The 20,534-nt window shown below is 47.2% G+C and overlaps 1 protein-coding gene across 8 annotated transcripts in view; it reads right to left on the reverse strand.

The window, feature by feature from the left end:
* FLNB (filamin B) overlaps positions 1-20,534 on the reverse strand; it is a 153,902-nt gene that overhangs the window by 105,912 nt on the left and 27,456 nt on the right. For 4 of the 8 annotated variants that reach the window (XM_075938855.1, XM_075938853.1, XM_075938854.1 and 1 more), the window contains exons 1-2: positions 8,507-8,813; positions 7,871-8,428 (exon numbers count right to left, since the gene is read on the reverse strand). The exons of 1 other annotated variant lie outside the window; for it this stretch is intronic. In XM_075938855.1, coding sequence (XP_075794970.1) covers positions 7,871-8,324 — 454 coding nt within the window. In that variant the 5' untranslated portion in view covers positions 8,325-8,428; positions 8,507-8,813. Of the gene's footprint in view, positions 1-7,870; positions 8,429-8,506; positions 8,815-20,534 lie in introns of those variants that run through there. 3 more of the 8 variants (XM_075938857.1, XM_075938856.1, XM_075938852.1) reach the window with 3 other exon arrangements.

Genomic DNA, 20,534 nt, shown 5'->3' on the forward strand with positions numbered 1-20,534 from the left:
GGCACACCTTTGTCTATTTTGGATGGGAGAACAATTTTCAGAGGAGGAACAAAGACATACAAGTTGGAAATGATTAACACCACACAGGACTGAGCAATGGAGAGTGCCTCTGGCAGTCACAGCGAGTGAAAGGGGGGGGGTGGGCACTGCACAGTCCTTTTCCTTGTAGACAAAGGCCTTTCACAAGGATTCTTGCTGCCTGCCCAAGGGAGATGACTACATGGACAGACTAAGCCAGGGTTTCTCAACATGTGGGTCATGAGGAGCCAAAGTTTGACACTTCAGTGACCCGTGTCCTGTGCCCTCATTAACCCTGCAATTCTGGTCCCAGGGAGCTGGTTAGGCTCAGTTTCCTGCTCCAGCTGCTGCACAGGGTTACAGTGCTGCTTGTGTTTGGCCCAGCTGCTCTTCTGTCATGACAGGTAGCCAGCGAAGCCCAGTTTGAGTGAGGGCGCAGTGACTCCCTGCAGCTCAACACATGGACCTGATACAGCCCTGTGGGACAGCAACTGCCACTATGGCATAGAAGTGTCAGTGTAGTGTGACTGTATGTGGAGAAATATTTATGAAGCACCATGTTTTTCCAACACAAAACTATTTATTGTTTTATTAAACCAAAGTTCACAAACTGCTCCTCAGCCCTAACAAGGAGATCACTGGATTAAGCCATCTTTTAATCTTAGTGTCCGCTTCAGGTGAAGGTTAAAGTCTGGTGACAAAGTGACATGGGAAGCTTTTGCTGCAAAACGCATACAGCAGTCGCTGTAGATTATTTCAGCATTAAAACCAAACCATGCCTGTGTAGCTTCACCAAGCTTGTGTCTACACGGTTTAAAAAAACCCAACACCCTTCAGTAAAGACAACACTTCTGTAGTATTTTAAGGGGAGGGCACCTCCTTGTAGTTTTTGCTATGCTGCAAGCATCTCTCTCAGCTAAGCTAGAGTAACTTGTCTCCAATAAATTTTTGCACCAAGCTGGTCAATACGTGTTGGAGCTTCACAGGATTAACTTTAAGCGGAGTGACAATGCTTAACTTTACCCCACACCAGTCCTGGGTGCTTTATGTCAAGTTGTGTCAGCTTAATGTACCCTGTTAGGTGAAATTCGCTTATGAAGTCTTCTCCTAGTCTTGATCTATCAAGATCTACTGCTGTGCTTTTAAAGCTTCCTACAGTCACTACTGACAAACTTAATCCCAGCATGCACCCCACAAGACACTTTTTGCTCAAGCTTTTGTTTGAATGCAATACTGGATCCCATAGAAAAAAATCCAATAAAAAACCAATCACGCTGTGAGTGAAATCCCTCACTCCTTGTTCCTACTAATCTACATTCTGTAATTCTCACAGTACAGTTACATGCATCTGCATGGCACACAGCACTTCATTTAGTGGCACTTAATATTCTGGGTAGATGATATCCTGCTGCAACCTTAGGAGAAACTCATGTTATCTATACCCCTCAACAGAATCCCTGACTACTTAAACAAGCTCTCACTTCTACTGCCAATACAGTAGATACCAGTCCGAACTTGAACACTTGCACTCCAAGCAAAACTGGTGACCTCATGCATCTGAGAAGGCTATAGCCTTAGTCAGCACTGACAAGGTACAATGACTATGGTAGGAATCAGCACATCTTAAGCAACACAACAGAAGACATGATTCTAGTTGTCTGGAAGACAAAGGCTGTATACACTCCATTTAATAGACAGACTTGGTTAAGTATCTTCATCCAGAGATCTGCTTGTAGGAGCAATCACTGCAGTTTTCCTGATTAGCTTTATTCAGATTTCTGAAAGCTCTCTACTTAGATCCCTAGCATTAGACTTGCTCAAGAACTCTATTTACATAGACCTAGCAATTTAAGGGCAATGTTTTGCCCCATGATTGTTTCATTTTATTGCAAAAATGCAACTAGTAGAGTGTCTCAAGTTTGACACTTAACTGAGTTTAAATAATGAATTGCTAGACATAAAAACATTTCAGTTAGACTTAGTTCAGACTTAGGCTGACCCACCCACAGTGCAGGGAAGCCCCCCCCCCCCCGCCGCCGCCTCCCCCGGTGCATGCGCACCTGCACGGGGACCAACCCCACGCATGCAGGGAAGCCCTGGGGCCAGCCGCCCCGCCGCAGGAAAACCCCGCGCATGCGCGTGCCCCTGGGGCTGACTCACTCCTCCAGTGTGGTGCAGGGAGCCGATGCTCCCTTCCGCAGTACACCTGGCAGAGCAGCTAGCGCTACTTCCGGAATTGCCGGAAGTGGTGCTAATCTGCGGGACTTCTGTCCATTCCTAGGAAGCCTACACTACCTCCATTTTCACTGGAGGTAGGTAGTGGGGCTTCTCGGGGGTGTGAGGGAAATGGGGGCAGGGTGGACAGGATGCCTCATGATCGACCTGTTGGTGACCACGGGTCTAGAAGATCCAACATTGTGCTAGTCAGCGCTGTTGCTGCTGACTGTTGTCACCAAGACAGTCTCCCTGGAAAGGGTCGTTTTGCTAATAGTGCTGGTGTGCCTAGAATTTCTAGGATATGCTTATTGAATTGTAGCAGCACTTCAATTGGATGCAGAGGGAGCACACAGCTCAGTCAATGTTAAGTGCAAATCAGAATGCACATAATTCGTATTCCTATGCTTCTGTCACTTCAGTAATACCAGTAGAAAAAAAAAAGCACCTCTGTGGAAGGAAACGAGTCGTATCTGGCAACCTTGCACATGGGCACATCTACAAGAGGTAGTGGGCCACATGGAACCTGATAGGCTTCATGCGGCCTCTGGGCTGCAGAATGCCCACCACTGCTTTAGACCATAATATCTACTTGGAGTATCCTTTTCTATAGAAGGGAAGAAAGTCAAAGTTGCTCAGTTTAAGCTAGAGTAGAATCTTCACCACTCATATCAACAAGACCTGGCTTGAAGATTCCTTTAATGAGAGGGACCATGAAGTTCAGGTTAAAGGACTGATGGTTGATAGCCCGGGTTCATTTTCTGAACCCGATGAGTATGCTGCCTTGTCTTATGTATTAAAAAGAACTGATTGACAGCTCTGGGGACTTAAGGTCTTTATGTGCCCTGCAGATGATTCTCTACATGGGAGAACCTTGCAGTAGGGATTCTGTTACGGCACAGTTGTCCATCAGTAAGGAAGGGACATAAAAAAACCTGAGTGAGCAGGGGGAGAAAAAAAAAAAAAGTCAGTTCGGTGTAGCATTGCTGCTCCAAGCTGGTATATTTCTCAAGGGAGCGCCTGTGGGCAAAAAACACAGGTATAATATTGAGAAACAGGGAATACATTTACAAACCAGAAGGGAAGCAGCTTGCTTAGTTTAAGCTGAGGCCAGTAGCCAAAATAAACTCAAGTTTGCAGTAAGGTTTCTTAACCTTCAGCCACTAGCAAGTAGGATGGAAAGATGATCTCCCAACAAGTGAAGTTCAAGCATCAGCTATGTTTGCACAAATACCAGAAATTCATGAATGAATAAATTAATGGATTCTTGAATAATTCCCCCCACCTAGTAGGCTATACGTCTGCAAGACACTAGAACAGCATGGCTTAAAAAAAAAAAAATACTCATGCTTCTCATTAAAAATGCAACCAGGCATTTGCCTTACAAAAAGATACCGAGGTCTATAATATGTAGCAACTTTAAACTAGGTTGCATATTGCCCTTATTCTAACAGACTATTTTAGTCATGTGGACTTTCCATGTTAGAACACTGAGTAACTCAGCATTGAGTCCAAAAGCTACATAAGCATAGGAGCTTGATATTCAGGAGCCAAGTATCTTCTAGTATCAAGAGATAGATTTTCTTGCTCCTTTAGACTGAATGTATTAAGGCATCCTGCCCACTGGGAGCTAATGCCTTTTTCATCCTACTTCACCCACGGTTCTCTGAAGTTAGAGCATGATGGGGGACTTCAGATTCATCCCCACACAGCTGTATCTTTATTGGCATATGACATACTGGTTTCCAGATGTGAGTGTATTGTGACTAAGCCTGCACTTATGAAATAGGCAACAGAATAACTTCCAAATGGATACTACAGACTTGCATGAAGGGTTATTTTTCAGTTACATGGCGAGTTGAAATCCTATGCAGATTTCATCAGTATAATCTACATATTTGACCATGAACCTTCTCTTCATGATAGTCACTCAAGTACAAGGCTAATTAAAGCAAGCTGTAGAGTTTTAGAGTCAAATGTGTATGCTAGCTCCCATGTAATTAGTCTTGTTCTTTCCTTTGTCCAATCATTGTGTTCCTCATTATTGAGCTCACTACACTCATGAGTCTTGAGACAAAAGCTTCCTATAGAAAAAACACAATCTACAACTATGGTGACTTTTAAATAACATCACATTGAATTTTTAGAACAGTCTCATCTACCTACCAAAGTTAAGTTTTCCAATGTTAATTTGCCACTTAAGGTTGTGATGCTTCACTATCTTTACAATAGACAGCTGAGACTTAAGTATATTCAGTTGAGTAATTTGTGGGTCATAATCTAAAGTCTCAAGTGGACACTGACACTGAATTGATTACTTTCAAGGCAACTGTTGTCAAGACTTAGGGACCTTGAGAGGTTAGACCCAAGTCTTCATTTTCACTATGAAAAAAAGCCAAGTTAAAATCCTAGAGACAAGGCAGTTGGTTGCTTTCATGTGACAAAGCCACTAACTGAACCTACTAACTCATCTGAAAGCAAAAGGTTGTGTCTTTAAGATTAACTCATTAGAACTTTAGTCACCTTTGTACCACCAGCAACCCACCTGGACTAGTTCCTGGCAGATCTGATGCTACAGACACATTTTAGATAAACTGCTAGCCACTTCAGCTGTATGCAAGTGACTTCAGGATGACACTGCAGGTACAGTACTCAGAGCTCTTTAAATCAGTTTAACTATTCTGTACCATCTTACTAGTAAATGAGACACCAAATTCTATAAAGCTCCAGAGGTTATCTTGATGATACAGAGCAGTAAACGTAACTTCAAAACTAGCAAGACTGGTTGAAATTATAAAAACAGTTCAGACATACTGAACACCATTTGTTGAAGGAGGGAGAAGAAGAGTCAACATAGCTTTTGTAAAGAGAAATCATGTCTCAATCAAAATCCTTTGCAGAGGTTCAAACACACAGACAAGGCTGATCTGGTAGATATAGCATCAGAAAAATTCCAGAAAGTCCAAGGTCAAGGTCCCTCACCAAAGGCTCTTATCCCATAACTTGTTTACTTGGCTTAAGGAGGAAGTATTCTCATGAATCAGTAAATGATTGAATGACTTCAAACAGAGCAGGAATAAATGCTCGTTTTTCAGAATGGAAAGAGATAAATAGCAAGGTTCCCCATAGATCATACTAGCACCAGATAAAGGCATGCAGTTCCCCATAGCTGCTCCAGGCCCACAGGGAGGGTCCACCACAGCTCCAGCCAGGCTGGAGCAACCCCTGCCTGTAGCAGGGAGGGTTGTTGAACAGCTAGAGCAACCCCCCTTCGCACCTCCACAGCCTTCCCCTTTAATGTTAGCTGGTTAAATAGGTTTCATGGGTTAACCAATTAAACAGGATTTTACATACAGCTCTGATACAACATGAGTTATTTGTATCTTAGTAATTTTGTAAGCCAAAAGCAGATGGCAAAGAGTTACAAGGGAATCTCAAAACTGGTGTCTGAGAAGTAAACCATGAGTATGATCAATGTTGGAAAGCAATGAATATTGGAAGTGTCCAAATTATATGGAAAAGTCCAAATTATAAATACAAAAAGGATGGAATTACTACCCAAGAAAGATCTTTGAGTTAGAGACTAGTTCTCTGAAAACATTTGCTAAATGTTCAGCAACAGACAAAAAGGTAAGTGTTAGGAACTGTCAGGAAGTTGTCAAAATAACATGAATTTATGTTGTGGTGTTACATGTCCATGCATTAATTACTACATGCCCCATGTGCCGATCAGAACATCTAAAAAAAATTAGAATTGGAAGAGGTACAGAGAATGGCAACATCAAGTAAGGTACTGAACAGCTTCCACATTGGGAGAGTGTAAAAATGGGACTTCTGTTTGGAAAAGACAAGAGGGGATAGGACAGAGGGCTGTAAAATCGTGAATGATGTGGAGAACATGAATAAGGCAGTGTTTTCTCCTTCACATAAGGAGAACCAGGAGTCCAATTAAAATTAATAAGCAGCAAGCTTAAAACATAAGAAAGTACTTCATACAGTTATGCTGTGGAACTTATTGCCAGGGTTCCAAATTAATTAGATGTATGAAATATGGAAGCATCAGTGGATATTAGCCAAGATGGTCAAGGATCCAACTGCATGCTCTGAGAGTCCTTAGAGCAAGGATAAACAAATACATGCCCGCAGGTGGGATCCTGTTTGCTCGTGTTGCCCCTGGCTAGCCACTGCTGCTATGTTTACCTGTACCTCCTCAGGTACAGGCGACTGCCCCTCACTGGCTGGGAACAGCAAGCTGCAGCCAATGGGAGCTATGGGAACCAGTGTCCCAGTCAACAAAGCTTCCTACAACTCCCTTGAGCAATTGCCCTTCCTAGCAGGGGCACAGGTAAATAGAGTGGTGGCCTGCCAGGGCTAACCTGGATGAACAGCCACTATTTTATTGCCCACCCCTACCTTAGACTCAGATTGTCAGAAGCTGAGAATGTCAGATAATGGACACTGGGCAGGATGGCCCATTGGTGTGACCCCACATGCAAGGAAGCCAGGAGGCTCTTTGTGGCCGCTGACTTGTCATTTAGAATGATCACAGATCAAGGCCTATTCAGCTTTAGCATTGGGGGGGGGGGGGGGAGAGGGAGGGAGGAGACTATCAAGCCTACAAGACAAAAGATGGGAGCATTTCAATGTGGCACCTTAGTTATATTGCAGCACATACACCCAACTCTTAAGACTGTTTGTCCAAGCACACTTCTATACTGAGAAGAATGCACTCCTCAAGCTACAGACACAACCCAACACAGCTGTTCCTTAGCTTACATTTGTTTTACTTGCTTAAGTCTAAAAGTCCACTCCATAGTATTTTCCCAGTTCTCACGTGCTTGCTATAGACAAGGTTAAGTCAGAGAGCCTTAGCCAATTTTCAGTAGAATCTGACGTGGAACCTTTGTTAACCCATGCAAAGCACTCAAATCACAGCAGCTAAGAGGGAATGTTGCTTTACCTGCCCAACTGAGACCACAAAGCAAACCCTCTCTTCCTGAAGGCTAGCCGTCTTGTTCACTGATGGCTAGGGATAGGCCTAGCCCGACCCAGGGCAGGCCAGGGCCCTCAGGGTAGGCAAAACTGGGGTTTAAGTCGCATGTCTCACAAGGCAGCACAACTGGATTTAGCCAGGGCTCCTTCACCTCCGGCCACCCACAACACAGATTTCTGTTAAGAGACCTGGGAAGAGTCCCCCACCTTGGGGGAGGGGACCTGTCAGCACTAGGAGACACAGCCAGCTGAGCTGGTTTGGCAACCCCCACCCCCAGAGCCAGACACACCTGCCTGCCGGACTCCTTCCCTCGCGCCCCACCCAGCTACGGGAGACAGGCTCAGCCACACCCTATCCAGGGCTCCCCTCCTTGCGGTCACCTCCAACACCATCCAGCCCTCCCGGGGAAGGAGGGAGCGCGCGGCACTCTTTCCCACCCTCTGAGGGATAGCGACAGCCTGGTCTAGTGGGGCGGTCCGAGGACGCTCCCTGTTCCCTTCTAGCCGCACATGCCTCGGCTCGGGCGCGAGCAAGCGGGCCCAGCACAGCGGCTGCGGAGACTAGGGCGAGCCCAGACCGCAGCCCCGCGTCCCTCCCGCCGGGAGGTTTCCCTCGTGGGCCTCCCGGCGCCAGGCGGGGACTCACCGATGGAGACCAGCTTGATGCTCTCCCGCTCCAGGAACTCGAGCGCCACCGAGACGTTCTCCAGCTGCATCTGGCGGAAGGTGGGTCGCTGGTGGTACTTTCGGTACATGCGCTTCTGGCTCAGCACCTCCAGCAGCGCGATGAGCCGCAGCCCGTCGCTCAGGTCGCACTGCAGGTTGCCGATGCGCTTGTTCACGCAGCGGAGGTGCTCGTTGCACCAGCGGGTGAAGGTGTTCTGCTGGATCCGCTTCCAGGGCGCGTCCTCCGCCAGGTCCTTCTCGGTCACCGGCATGTCGGCCTGCTGCTCCGCCTCGCTGCGGCCCGCGAGCTGCTGCTGCTGCTGCTCCAGCCACCGAAGCTCTAGGGTCTGGCTCCGCGGGCTGCTGCTACCGCCGCCGCTGCTGCTGCTCCAGCCTCTGCCGCGAGCACCCTGGCCCCGCGCCTGCGTGCTCATGCTGGGGCGGCCGCCCCGCCTTCCCCGGGCGCTGAGCTAGCAGGCTCCGCCCGGCCGCGCGCCTCCCTTCTAGCAGAGTCAGTGCCAAGTGCGCGCACACGGACCTGCAAGCAGAAAGGCAGCGGCGTGAGTCGCCTGGCAGGGTCCGGGCTCCGCACCTTCCCCTACCCCCCGGGACTCACCTGTACGCACGCGAAACGCCTGCCTGCTCCCTGGGCTCTAAATACCGTGCGGGGCGTGGGGCTCGGAGGGGGCAGGCGCTCAGAGGTGGGCGCAGCTGTGTCGAGGTCCGCGCTCCCAGGCGGTGATTGCAGCCCCTTATCGTATCGTTAGGAATGAGGGGTGGAAAACGCCTCCTCTCTCGCCCTAGCCGGAGCAGCCTCTTTGTCCGCTTCAGCTCCGACCAGAAACGTTGCTGCTTCGTTACCGGCTAGTATCAAGGAGACCCGCTGCTCGTGCCAGATCTCCTCTAGCTAGGAGGGAAACGCCCTCCCTTTGCCTTATTACTTTACTGCATTGTTCTATAAACTCAGCCCCTCCAGGGGTGGTGCAAGGGGTTTGTGATCTAAAGAGGCGTGGGAAAAGGTTGGGCGGGCTTGAAGCTGAAGTAGTGGGGGTAGCTTGTGAACACTCTAAGGCAGGGACTACTGTATTGTTTACTAGAGGGTTATACAGTGCCACTGCCACGGTCAGTATATAGGCTTAAAATTCAAAATTACTTGGACAAACCGGAAAAACGGTGTGAAGTAAAGAGGATGAAATTCAATAAGGACAAATACAAAGTACTCCGCTTAGGAAAGAACACTCAGTTGCAGGTACAAATGGGAAATGACTGCCTACGAACAGTACTGTGAAAAGGGATCTGGGAGTCATAGTGACAAGCTAAATGGGGGCCTGTGTGGGTAAGATCTTTGGGGACCAGTGTTCCCTCTAAGCTGACCACTTGGGCAACCACCTACCTGGGATTCAGATGCTGCCCAGGTGATTAGCAGAGTGCCTGCAGCCAGATATTTGTATTTCTACTGATGGTGCATATTTGGTGTATATAACATTCTACACATGGTTGGGAAAAAATAGGGGAACACTACTGGGGACTTATCCTGATTTAATAGATGGGGAACCAGAGGCAGTGTGGGTAACAGTGCTGTCCATCACAGGAGTGTTTTTGCCCTTTGTTAATTAGGGCTGGTCTACACACGATTTATACACCAGTTTATATCAGTTTTCAGGGTGACCTTCAAATCGTGTGGATGCACTTATACTAGTGTAAATCAAATAAAAACAGTTAAATTGGTACAAGCAGTTTGTGTAGACCAGCCCTTCCTGTTTGTAAAGTGCTTGGAGAGCTCTGCATGAGAAGCACCGAATAAAAACAAAGTAGCATATAGCTGCAAATTTTGTTTCCTGTTTTATCTTCTTAAAAACATTCTTTGTCATAAAACATTGTAAAATAACTTAATTCATTAATATCCAGTAGGAGTAGGAGTACAATACCTGTGTGTACATTCCAATTGCTGTTTCATTGTTTTTAAGGGAGTACCAGTGCTCAAAATGGCAATAACCACTTATAGAAGTGATCCTGCAATGAATTCTCTGCATGTGGAGGCACATGTCCGGCTACATAGAACAAGTTACAGGATGGGGATTCCAAATCATGCACACTGAGGATCTGCCACAGTTTTAGCCACTAGTGGCCATCCCTCAGATAGCTGTGCCTTTGCAAAACCTCTAGTGCAGACAGGTTTATGCTGCAAACTATAATTTGCAGCCATGCAGTTTACTTCGGTTTTAAGCATGAATAGTTTCCATAGGTCAAAATCAAGGCTTTAGCTGTCACAGGGTTTTGTGCCAGTGCAGCCATACTGGAGCTGGCTGCCCATGGTTGTCATCAGCCAGGCAAATCCCCCGTGCAGACACAGCCTCTGATTGTCAACTCTTTGGAGCTGGGATTGGGTTTTTTTATGTCTGTAAGGCTACGTCTAGACTACGTGGCTCCGTCTTCGGAGCCATGTAAAGTAGTTTACCCGGCATAGTCAAAGAAGCGGGGATTTAAATAATCTCCACGTCATTAAAATAAAAATGGTCGTCATGCTGTGCCGACGATCAGCTGATCCGGCACAGCGCGGCAGTCTAGACGCTGTGCTGTCGACAAGGGAAGCCTTTGTCGACCGCTCCGGTATGCCTTGTGAAAGACAAAGGCTTCCCTTGTCGACCGCGCCGCGTCTCGACTGCCGTGCTGTGCCGGATCAGCTGATCATCGGCACAGCACGGTGGCCATTTTTATTTTAATGAAGCGGGGATTATTTAAATCCCCGTTTCTTTGATTATGCCGAGTAAACTACTTTACATGGCTCCGTCGACGGAGCCATGTAGTCTAGATGTACCCTAAAATGCTATGTAAATGAATGTTGCTATTTAAAGAATACAAGTTATAAACTGGGGCAGGAATCAACTCTTTCTTTATGTTTTTACACTGCCTGCCACAATGGGGTCCTGATCTCATCTGGGGCCTCCCAGAACTACTGAAATAAAAATAATTGTTAATGAATAATTTAACTCCTCCAGTGTTAGCAGTGCTAAGTACCCTCAGAAATGATGGTTGAAACTTTAATGTGTGAAATTCCTAACTAATTCTGAATCAGATTATGAATTCTTTCCCCACTAGGCAAGTTTCAAACCCTAATAAACAAACTCAGAACCTTAATAAATATTCAAAGTGAATAAAACCAAATCACTTCTCCCAAAGAAAAAAAGTGTGAATACAATAAATTTGTAACAGGCATATTAAAAGCCTGTCTGATAGGGTGGATGGTCTTGTGGTTAATACATGAGGGTGGGACTCAAAAGACCAACGTTCAGTTCCTCCATCTGCCACAGACTTCCTGTGTGACACTGAACAATTTAGGCCCTAATCTTGAAAACAATTAGCACTGGTATTTACTTCAATGAGAGTTAAAAAACAACAAATGGTCTGGTGGCACATTATAGACTAACAAAACATGTAGATGGTATCATGAGCTTTCCTGGGCACAGCCCGAACTCTGGTCATCTGAAGAAGTGGGCTGTGCCCATGAAAACATGATACCATCTACACGTTTTGTTAGTCTATAAAGTGCTATCAAATCATTTGTTGTTTTTTAAGTTTATCCTGTACAGACTAACTCGGCTACCCCTTGAAGCTTCTTTCAATGAGACTGTTAACATTAGGCAGACTCAGGGCCTTAATATCACAAGGAGTATGTCTATATGGCAGTTAAACACCCATGGCTGCCTTGTGTCAGTTGATTCAGACTGATGGGGCTATGGGACTACAGGCAGTCCCCGGGTTACGTACGAGATAGGGACTGTAGGTTTGTTCTTAAGTTGAATTTGTATGTAAGTCGGAACTGGTACATATTGTAGGGGAAACTCAGCCAAACATTTCTCCAGAGCTCAGTTTTATTCTCCCACACCTCACTTCCCTCAGTCCTTTATTCTCAAGCTGAGGTGTCTGCTGAGAAAAGCCGCTCCGCGTCTCCCTGGTCTGCTGGGGGGGTGCTAGCTTCGCGTCTCCCTAGTCTGCTGGGGGGAAGCAACTAGTGCGGGATTGCCTCACCCCGTTTGTAAGTAGGGATCCGATGTAAGTCGGATCCATGTAACCTGGGGACTGCCTGTATAAATCTGCAGTGCACTCATCTGGGTCTGTTGCTCCTGGATGTCGACTACGCATGTAAACATTATTCAAAACAGTTAACTGGTTAAACTATTAAAATTATATCGTTTAGCTGGTTAACTGTTGGTGGGCCACTGCAAGGCAACCAGGGAGAGGGGTGTCACCGGACAGCAGGCAGTCATGGCAGGGCCACTGTAGCGCAGCCAGGAATAGGGTTGCCAGGTGTCCGATTTTGAACTGGACAGGCCAGTTATTTGAGCTTTCTGTCTGGGAAACAAATTGAGAAAATATAAATGAGAAAATATGAATGTCCGGTATTTTCTAAATGAGATGTAATCAGGGCCGGATTAAGGGGAGGGCTAGCCGGGCAGCTGCCCAGCATGCCAACCTATGGGGAGGTGCCTGATTGCAGCTGTAAGAGGTGCCACGTGGCCTCCGCCCTCGGGCGCGCAGCGCCCCTTACATCTGCAATCAGCCTTGGGCGCACAGCTCCCCTTAAGGCCCGGGAGCAGGGGCCGCGCAGCACCTGATTACAGCTGTAAGGGGCGCCGCATGCTCGGGGGGGCAGGAGCCGTGCATGCGCCGTGCGCCCGCTGCCCGGGGCACAAGAATGGCTTCAGCCGGCATTGGATGTAATGTAGATTGTGATGTAATTTCAAGTGTGTCCGGTATTTTTGTTGAAACCATCTGGCAACCCTAGGTGGGAATCGGGACCACTGTCTCAACTGCCCCTCCTGGGGCTGCTACAGCATAGCCAGGGTCTGGGTCCCACCTGCTTCCATCCAGGGCTGATGCATCATGGCTAGGATCCCACCTTCCCCCACTGGGCATGCAATGGGGCAGGAGCAGGGCTGCAGGTTCTGATGCTGCAGGTATGGTTGGGGACAGAATCCTACCTGCCCCCTCTTGGGGCTGCAAGTGTGGGCAGGGCTGCCGGCATGACTGGGGCCAGAGCTGTCACTACAGGTGCAATCGTGCCCACCTTCCCCTGCTCGGGGCCAGGATCTGGGTCCGCTGTGGTAGAGCAGGGCCAGAGTCCTGCCTGCCCTTGCCTGGCAAGCATCAGGGCCGTGGTGGGGCTGCGGGTGCACCTGGGAATGCCAGCGTGGCCGGGGATGCCACTGTGGGTGCAGCCAAGGCAGTAAGGGATGCAGACAGGATTATGGAGAAAAGGCCCAGCCCAGCTCAGCACCCCACAAAAAACATTATTCCAGCACCACAAGCCCAAGTTAGCTGACACTGGCCAGTCACAAGTGTTCAACCACAGTGTAGACTAAAGATGTAATAGTATAGCTGATTAACTGATAAGCAAAAGCGTACAGGTTAATGCTATAGACTACATGTATTTCCCTCCCTGCACCGGCCAGTAAATTTTTTAGCAGGCTAGCCAGCAGCGTGGCTCACTCCTGACTTGTGACAGGTCTGGCATCTACCACGCTGCAGCTCTGAATTTAAAATGTATTAGGAGCTGTGAAGACAGGCAGCCCGGCTCAGTCCTGGCTCGCATCGGGTCTAGGACCTACCCCCGCTGTGGCTCTTCATTTGTGTCGCGAGAATCACAGGTCCGATGATGCATACCCAAGGGGGGAAGGACAGAACCAGGTGGACCATTTTATCAAATAAAAAATATGTATTTATAACAGTGATGAATTTATAGTATTTATTCTAAGATGTTTTTAATAGACCATGTTAATAATGAATTTACAGTATTAATTATATTTATTCTATGATTTCTAAGTTAACCGTGTCAGAGATAAAGGATGGGAATGGCGAGGGGAATAGTCTCAATTCTAACAATATCCAACTACACTAATTAAATAAGAGTGATAACTACACACTCTATGTACTGCCCAAAATAACTACAACACTAAGCTTATGCAACAAAGAAAATCAAATCATACAAACCAACTTACACAGCACACGGAACATTTCAAAGATATCGGTTCGGTTGTGAAGGCCTTGGTTATGCCCGAGAGTCGGGGGAGGTGGCTGGTCGGTTGATCAGGCCGGCAGCGCTTTGGAGAATGCGGGAAGGCACACGCACGGTGGTACGTGTGTTGCGAAGACCTCCTCGAGCAAACTGTGCGATGGGTATTTATCCCCAAATCTGCACATGGCTTTCCCGCGCCTGCATATTACCATATATGGCCCAATGGTCACCAAGTGGGGAGTCTGTGTCCCACGGGTTGGGCCGAAACTGTGCAGGTTTCATGAGACCAGGTAAGCCCTGCAGTTCTCTCGCCAAGGTGATGGGTGGGAGAGTCTGAGGCTATTTTCCCCTTTTTACACCTTCCCTTTTTCTAAAGGCAATGGTATGCAGGAAGGGTGCGGCTGGTTTCTCCCGAGGAGTACTGCAGCCCACTATAGCAAGAGTGGCCTGACCAAACTTTTTTACTGGGGTAGCAGTTTTTTTCTAACAATTTGAAGTGTATTAGCAGCCACATGGGCAGGCAGCCAAGCTCCTTTTTGGCTTGCAGTAGGTCCAGGAGCTCAGACGTCCCCTAGACGGGCTGCTGCCACCCCAGGATGCTGCCTTTTTGTCTGAGGCAGCAGCATTGGGTGACAGACAGCTTGGCTCCTCCGAAGTAAGGCTGGAGTGCACTGGCTGTTGGCTCTGCCCCCAGGGACTATAGAATAATCGAGTAACCGATAAGAATTAATGAGGTTACTCGATTATTCAGTTAACTGATATTTAATGTCCCTGGTGTAGACATAACCTTGTCTCTCAGTTTCTCCATATGTAAAATGGAGATGGTAATGATAACGATGATTCTTTCTTCCTCTCTAGTCTCTTTGTCTAGCTCACCTATTTGGACTGTAAACTCTTAGAAGAGGGATTGTATTCTACTATGTTTTATACAGTGTTCAGCACAATGGAGGCCTAATCGGACCTCTAAGATAAGACTATGTTCTTAAAGGCACCAAATTAGGCTTGAGCTCTTGCCCATTTTATCTGATTAATTTATTGGTTTACCGCTCCCTTCCACGAAAGCTCAAATTGTGATTTGTTACTGACTCATTTGATGACATAGAAGAAGCAATAGGACTACTTTATTTGGAGTTGTCACACCATAATTTCCCCCATTAGTCACTGCAAATATGTGACATTAAAGGGTGTAGTCAGCTGCCTATATAAGGATTCACCCCTAATTTAAAACTCTTAGCTACCAGGTGTAATAGTTGGATAACAGTCCTGATCCTGCAAACGTATACACATGTACTCAACTTTACTAACATGAGCAGTTCCACTGATTTCAAGTGGACTACATCTGTATGTATTTGCAGCATTGAACCCATTGTTAATATGGTTTATAAATATATCAACACACTGTTTCTCAAAACAGTGAGTCTTGACCCATGGTGGGCAACCTGTGGCATACCAGTTGCATGCGGCCCACTGGGGCTCCATCTGTGGCTCGCAGACGCCCCTCTCTGTCTCCCTTCCCCATGCATCTCTCATCTTCCTGCTCCTCCCTATCCCGCCCAGCACTTTGGGAGGAGCTATGAATCGCCTGATTCGCACTCTGTCCCCAATCAGCTGTTCTTGGCATTCTAGCTCTGGGGAGGGTGGAGAAGGAGCAAGCACAGAACTTGAGTCAGGTGATTCTCAAGCTCAAAAAGTGCTGGGAGGGAGAGGAGGTCAGTGCTGGGCTTCGGTGCATGAGAGGCATGGGGCGGGGGACAGGGGCCACAGGTGGAACTCCACTGCTGCAGTCCACTCTGGTGAAGGAGGGTCACTCATGTGGCCCACCCACCATTTGTGGTTACCTATCCCTGCTCTTGACTTTGAAGACGCTAGAACCTGTCAGAGGAAACCTATTAAAATCAATTAAAACATCATACATATCATTTTATAAAACTGTCCTGCCTCCTGTACAATAAAATTCAATAACAATTCCCAAAAAACAAAAGATTTTTTAATAAGAACACTTGTATTAAAAAGCAGTGCCGTGGTATTCTTGTTTATCTATAGAGAAATCTAAAGGTGTTTTATTTTTCAAAACAATATACAGGCAGTCCCCGGGTTACGTACAAGATAGGGACTGTAGGTTTGTTCTTAAGCTGAATTTGTATGTAAGTTGGAACTAGTACATATTGTAGGGGAAACTCTAGCCAAACATTTCTCCGGATCTCAGTTTTATTCTCCCACACCTCACTTCCTTCAGTCCTTTATTCTCAAGCTGAGGTGTCTGCTGAGAAAAGCTGCTCCACGTCTCCCTGGTCTGCTGGGGAGGGGGCGCTAGCTTCGCATCTCCCTGGTCTGCTGGGGGGAAGCAGCTAGTGTGGGGTTGCCTCACCCCGTTTGTAAGTAGGGATCCGATGTAAGTCGGATCCATGTAACCCGGGGACTGCCTGTAGTATCTATGATGTAAACATCTCTTCTAGGATGTAGAAGTAGACCCCCCAAAGCTGAGATAAAAGCGATGAGTGCTCTTTGGTAAGAGAGTAGCGTGCATAAAACCACAGAGCTCACTGTTTAAAATAGATCTAGATAACAAATAATCAGTATGTTACAAAAATTAAGTTAAACTGAGCTCTGTGAGTCATATTTTATGGTCTACCAACTATTTCCTTTTTAAAATAATGATTGGTTCAAACACTGACTAAGCACTAAGGATGCCCGGGTCTCGCCTATTATTTACTTAGCCCAGCTCTTCTGAGCTAATTAGGTACCGAATTCCCACTAACATTTTAACTTCAGATATTTTTTTACTGTAGTCCTGCTCAAAAAAGTATAGTGTACAAAGTTACAGTTTTCCCATTTATCTTTTTCTTTCTCCTATAACTTAAACATTGTAAAAGGGATTTTCGCTCAAACTTTCAAAAAAGTTTGCCTTTAGCACAGACCCCGCACAAAACATTTCAGTTCAAAAGATGAGTGTTTCACAATATTTTGAACATATGCAAACAAGGGATTTTATTAAAAGTCCTTTGCACCTTATATATCTTCCCTTTATTCCCTGTCCTCTCTCCACAAAAAGCCAGTGTAAAATGTGGAAGAGTGCAGACAGATACAAAACCAAGTCCAAATCAGCTTTGCCACATGGCCAATCAGAATCCCTTCAGTCCCATAAACGAGCATTAGACACATGGGTAATCTAAGAGAGAGGATGCTGGACTATGAACATCCACTGTGATTCTTGGCTCTGACCTGCTGTGTGATCTTTGGTGTCTGAGTCTCTTAGGGTATGTCTACACTACCACCCTAGTTCGAACTAGGGTGGTAATGTAGGCAACCGGAGTTGCAAATGAAGCCCGGGATTTGAATTTCCCAGGCTTCATTTGCATCTCGCCGGGCGCCGCCATTTTTAAATGTCTGCAAGTGCAGACTCCGTGCCGCACGACTACACGCGGCATGGACTAGGTAGTTCACACTAGGCTTCCTATTCCGAACTACCGTTACTCCTCATTTCACGAGGAGTAACGGTAGTTCAGAATAGGAAGCCTAGTCCGCACTAGCGGACATTTAAAAATGGTGGTGCCCGGCGAGATGCAAATGAAGCCCGGGAAATTCAAATCCCGGGCTTCATATGCAACTCCAGTTGCCTACATTACCACCCTAGTTCGAACTAGGGTGGTAGTGTAGACATACCCTAAGAGTGTCCGTCTTGCTTAGAGTGTCACTCCTTTCAGGTAGGCCTGTCTCTTACTTGTTTTGTAAGAGCGTAACACAATAGGATCCCAGCCTTGGTGCCATTGTGATATAAATAATCTAATCTATCTATCTATCTATCTTTTTTTAAATTAAATGTCTGTCTGTCCGTCTGTCTGCCTATCCATCTCTTTGTGAAAGAACTCCTCCTAAACAGTAACAGCTAGAGCCACCAAATTTGTTAGGCAGTTTCCTCTTACCCTAAATAAAACAAGGTCAGTGTTTGGTTGTGCCAGGAACATAGGAAGTGGAGGGAATGGGTCTGTTTTCCACAACACGGAAAGGGAGGGGCAGAGCAAGGAGGGACGTGATCCTCACACTCAGCACAGGGAGCAGCGAGTGGGGATGGGCTACTTCAGAGTGAGCATTGGGAAGAGTCACACAAGCACAATACCAACTAGCTGAGGACATGGCTCTGCATGTTGCCAACCAAGCCACCTTTTATGGATAAGGTTCCCCTCTCCCTAACCCCACAGCTACAGGGCTTTGGCATTACCCCCCACAGCCTGCTATGGGGCCTGGGCACACTCGCCCTTCCCCACCACTCCACACGGGCACATGGAGATTCTCTCCCAGCTGCTGTATATCCCCTACGGGGCCTAGCGATTTCCCCTCTCCCCCACCACCACTTCATCCAGAGTGTGGGGATTCCCTTCCCCCACCCGCACCTCCTCACAGGGCCTGGAAATTTCTCTCCCCGCACACAGCTCCTCACAGGGCCAGTTTGTACCTTCCTTCTCCCCCTCCACACCACTCCTCTCAGGGGCAGGGAATTCCCCCCTCCTCTCCCCAATACAGCCCCTCACAAGGCCCAGGGATGCCCTTCTCCCCTTTCTCCGCTCTGCTCCTCTTAGGGCCTGGGGAGTCCCTTCAACAACCACCAACCAAATGGGTCTAAAGATGCTCTTCTCCCTAAAATGTGTGCTACAACTCAATGTACACAGCTGTGGACTTCAATTAAGATGTTCAATATTCCACAGAATTTCTGAATTCACTCAACCCTAGCAGTACGCTGCAACATCACCTGGTGTTGAAAGCTGGATGTCCAGACTTTGCAATAGCATAAGACCTTGCATTAAATCTTTGAAACCACACACCATCAAAGGTACCATTTTGACTGACTCTGCCAAAGGGCAGGATATCTTTATACCATGGATACCATCTATATCTACAGATTATCCTTTTCAGTTTAAACCTCTCCAATTCCCAGTAAGACTCACTTTTGTAATAACATTAAACAAAACATAGGGTTAGTCCTTCACAATTACAGGAGTGGATTTGAGAACGGATTGCTTTGCTCATGGGCAACTATAAGTTACTACATTGAGAGTGGATAGTGCCAAAAATCTGTTTATTCTATCAAAAGAGAGAAAAACTGCAAATATTGTCTATCAACAAGCTCTATGTAATGTCTGATTCACTTTCATTCTTTTATTAATACAAACTTATTTTTTTCCTTCCTTTTTAAAATTGCAATCTTTACATAACACATCTATATTTTCCTTTTATTTTCCAACAAAACCCAACCAACCATTTCTTGAGTTACACACCCGAGCAATGCTGGGTAAACCTGCTAGTAAATAATAGTAATAGTACTGCACTGAACTGGCAGGGGTTCGGGGTGGGGTGGAAGGAGCATTGTTGGGCTCCAAGTAGGCATGCATCAAGAGCCCAATCCAATTCATGCTGGGGAGCAAGAGCAGACCCCAGGCAGATAATGGTGTCTTTAGCAGCACAAGAAGTTGCTCCTATGAGCCATGACTAACAGCTGTCATCTGAAAGGAATAGCAAAAATAGCTCTATAGACGTTAGAGCTGGGCTGGCATAGGAAAGGCTTCCTGGGGTCTGCAGGATTCTTATGAACTGAACACACTGGCCCAAAACCCAGCTTCCCCTTGCTGCTCTGGTTGCATAGTGCTTAGGCAGGATTTGGCTTTTGTGTTTACTCTCAGTAAAGATGATTGGGAAACAAAGAGAGCTTTATAGCATCAGTTAAAAAAACAGTCATGCCCTAAGGAACGGATCCTGTCCCACCCACCCTTTCCACAGAAAGTCCAGCCCGCAGGGGAACTGGTGTTCCTCTGTACAAGCTTGTGGGACAAATTCTGGGATCCAGGCAGCGCCACTACATCTGTGCTCCCTGTGTCCCAACACACATGATCAACAGGAGAGCTGAAACAGTTCTGATGACACCCACACAGATCTGCAGGCCACAGAGACGAGGTCTGGGGAAGGGCAACAGAATGCGGGACCAGCCACGTAACTCCTAGCATGGGGAAGGGCTGGGACCAGGCCCACCAATGGAGGTGTAAAGGAGGCAGTTACCCTGGGCCTGGGAATCAAGGGGGCCCTGGGCTCTGGTTGCTGCTGGTCAAAGTCCCAGGCTCTTTAAATCACTGCTGGAGCGCTGTGCCATGTGCTCTGGGCCATGCTAAGAGCTGCCTGGGGGCCAGCATGGTGCAATCCAGGTGGCACTGATGCCTGGCTGCCCTCTGCCTTGCCCCTTGCAGGAGCGCAGAGCTGGGTCCCCCTCACACACTCCCCAGGGCCTGCAAAGGCTGTCAGCTCCTTAGCTGGGACAAACTTCCCTCTGCCCCAGGCCCTGCTCCTCCTCTTTCTATCTTGCTCTCCTCCCACTCCACCCCTTCTCCCAAGCCCCCTCCCCTGAGCAACACACCCCGGGAAACTAGCAGGGCACCTGTCACTGGCAGCGAGAGTTGGGCTTGCCCCACACTTACTGGCAGTGGCAGGAAGCAGAATGACCCAGGCCCAGCTCACTGTGGCCTGCCAGCTCCCTGCCACGTCACTCTGCTTCCTGACAGTGAATGAGGGAGACCATCCCACCCTTTTCCCAAGCATTGCAGCTGGGACCCAAGGGAACGTAACAGGCTAGGTCTGGGTTGTG

This window comes from Pelodiscus sinensis, chromosome 11 (assembly GCF_049634645.1).
Source record: "Pelodiscus sinensis isolate JC-2024 chromosome 11, ASM4963464v1, whole genome shotgun sequence".
NCBI classification, from domain to species: Eukaryota; Metazoa; Chordata; order Testudines; family Trionychidae; genus Pelodiscus; species Pelodiscus sinensis.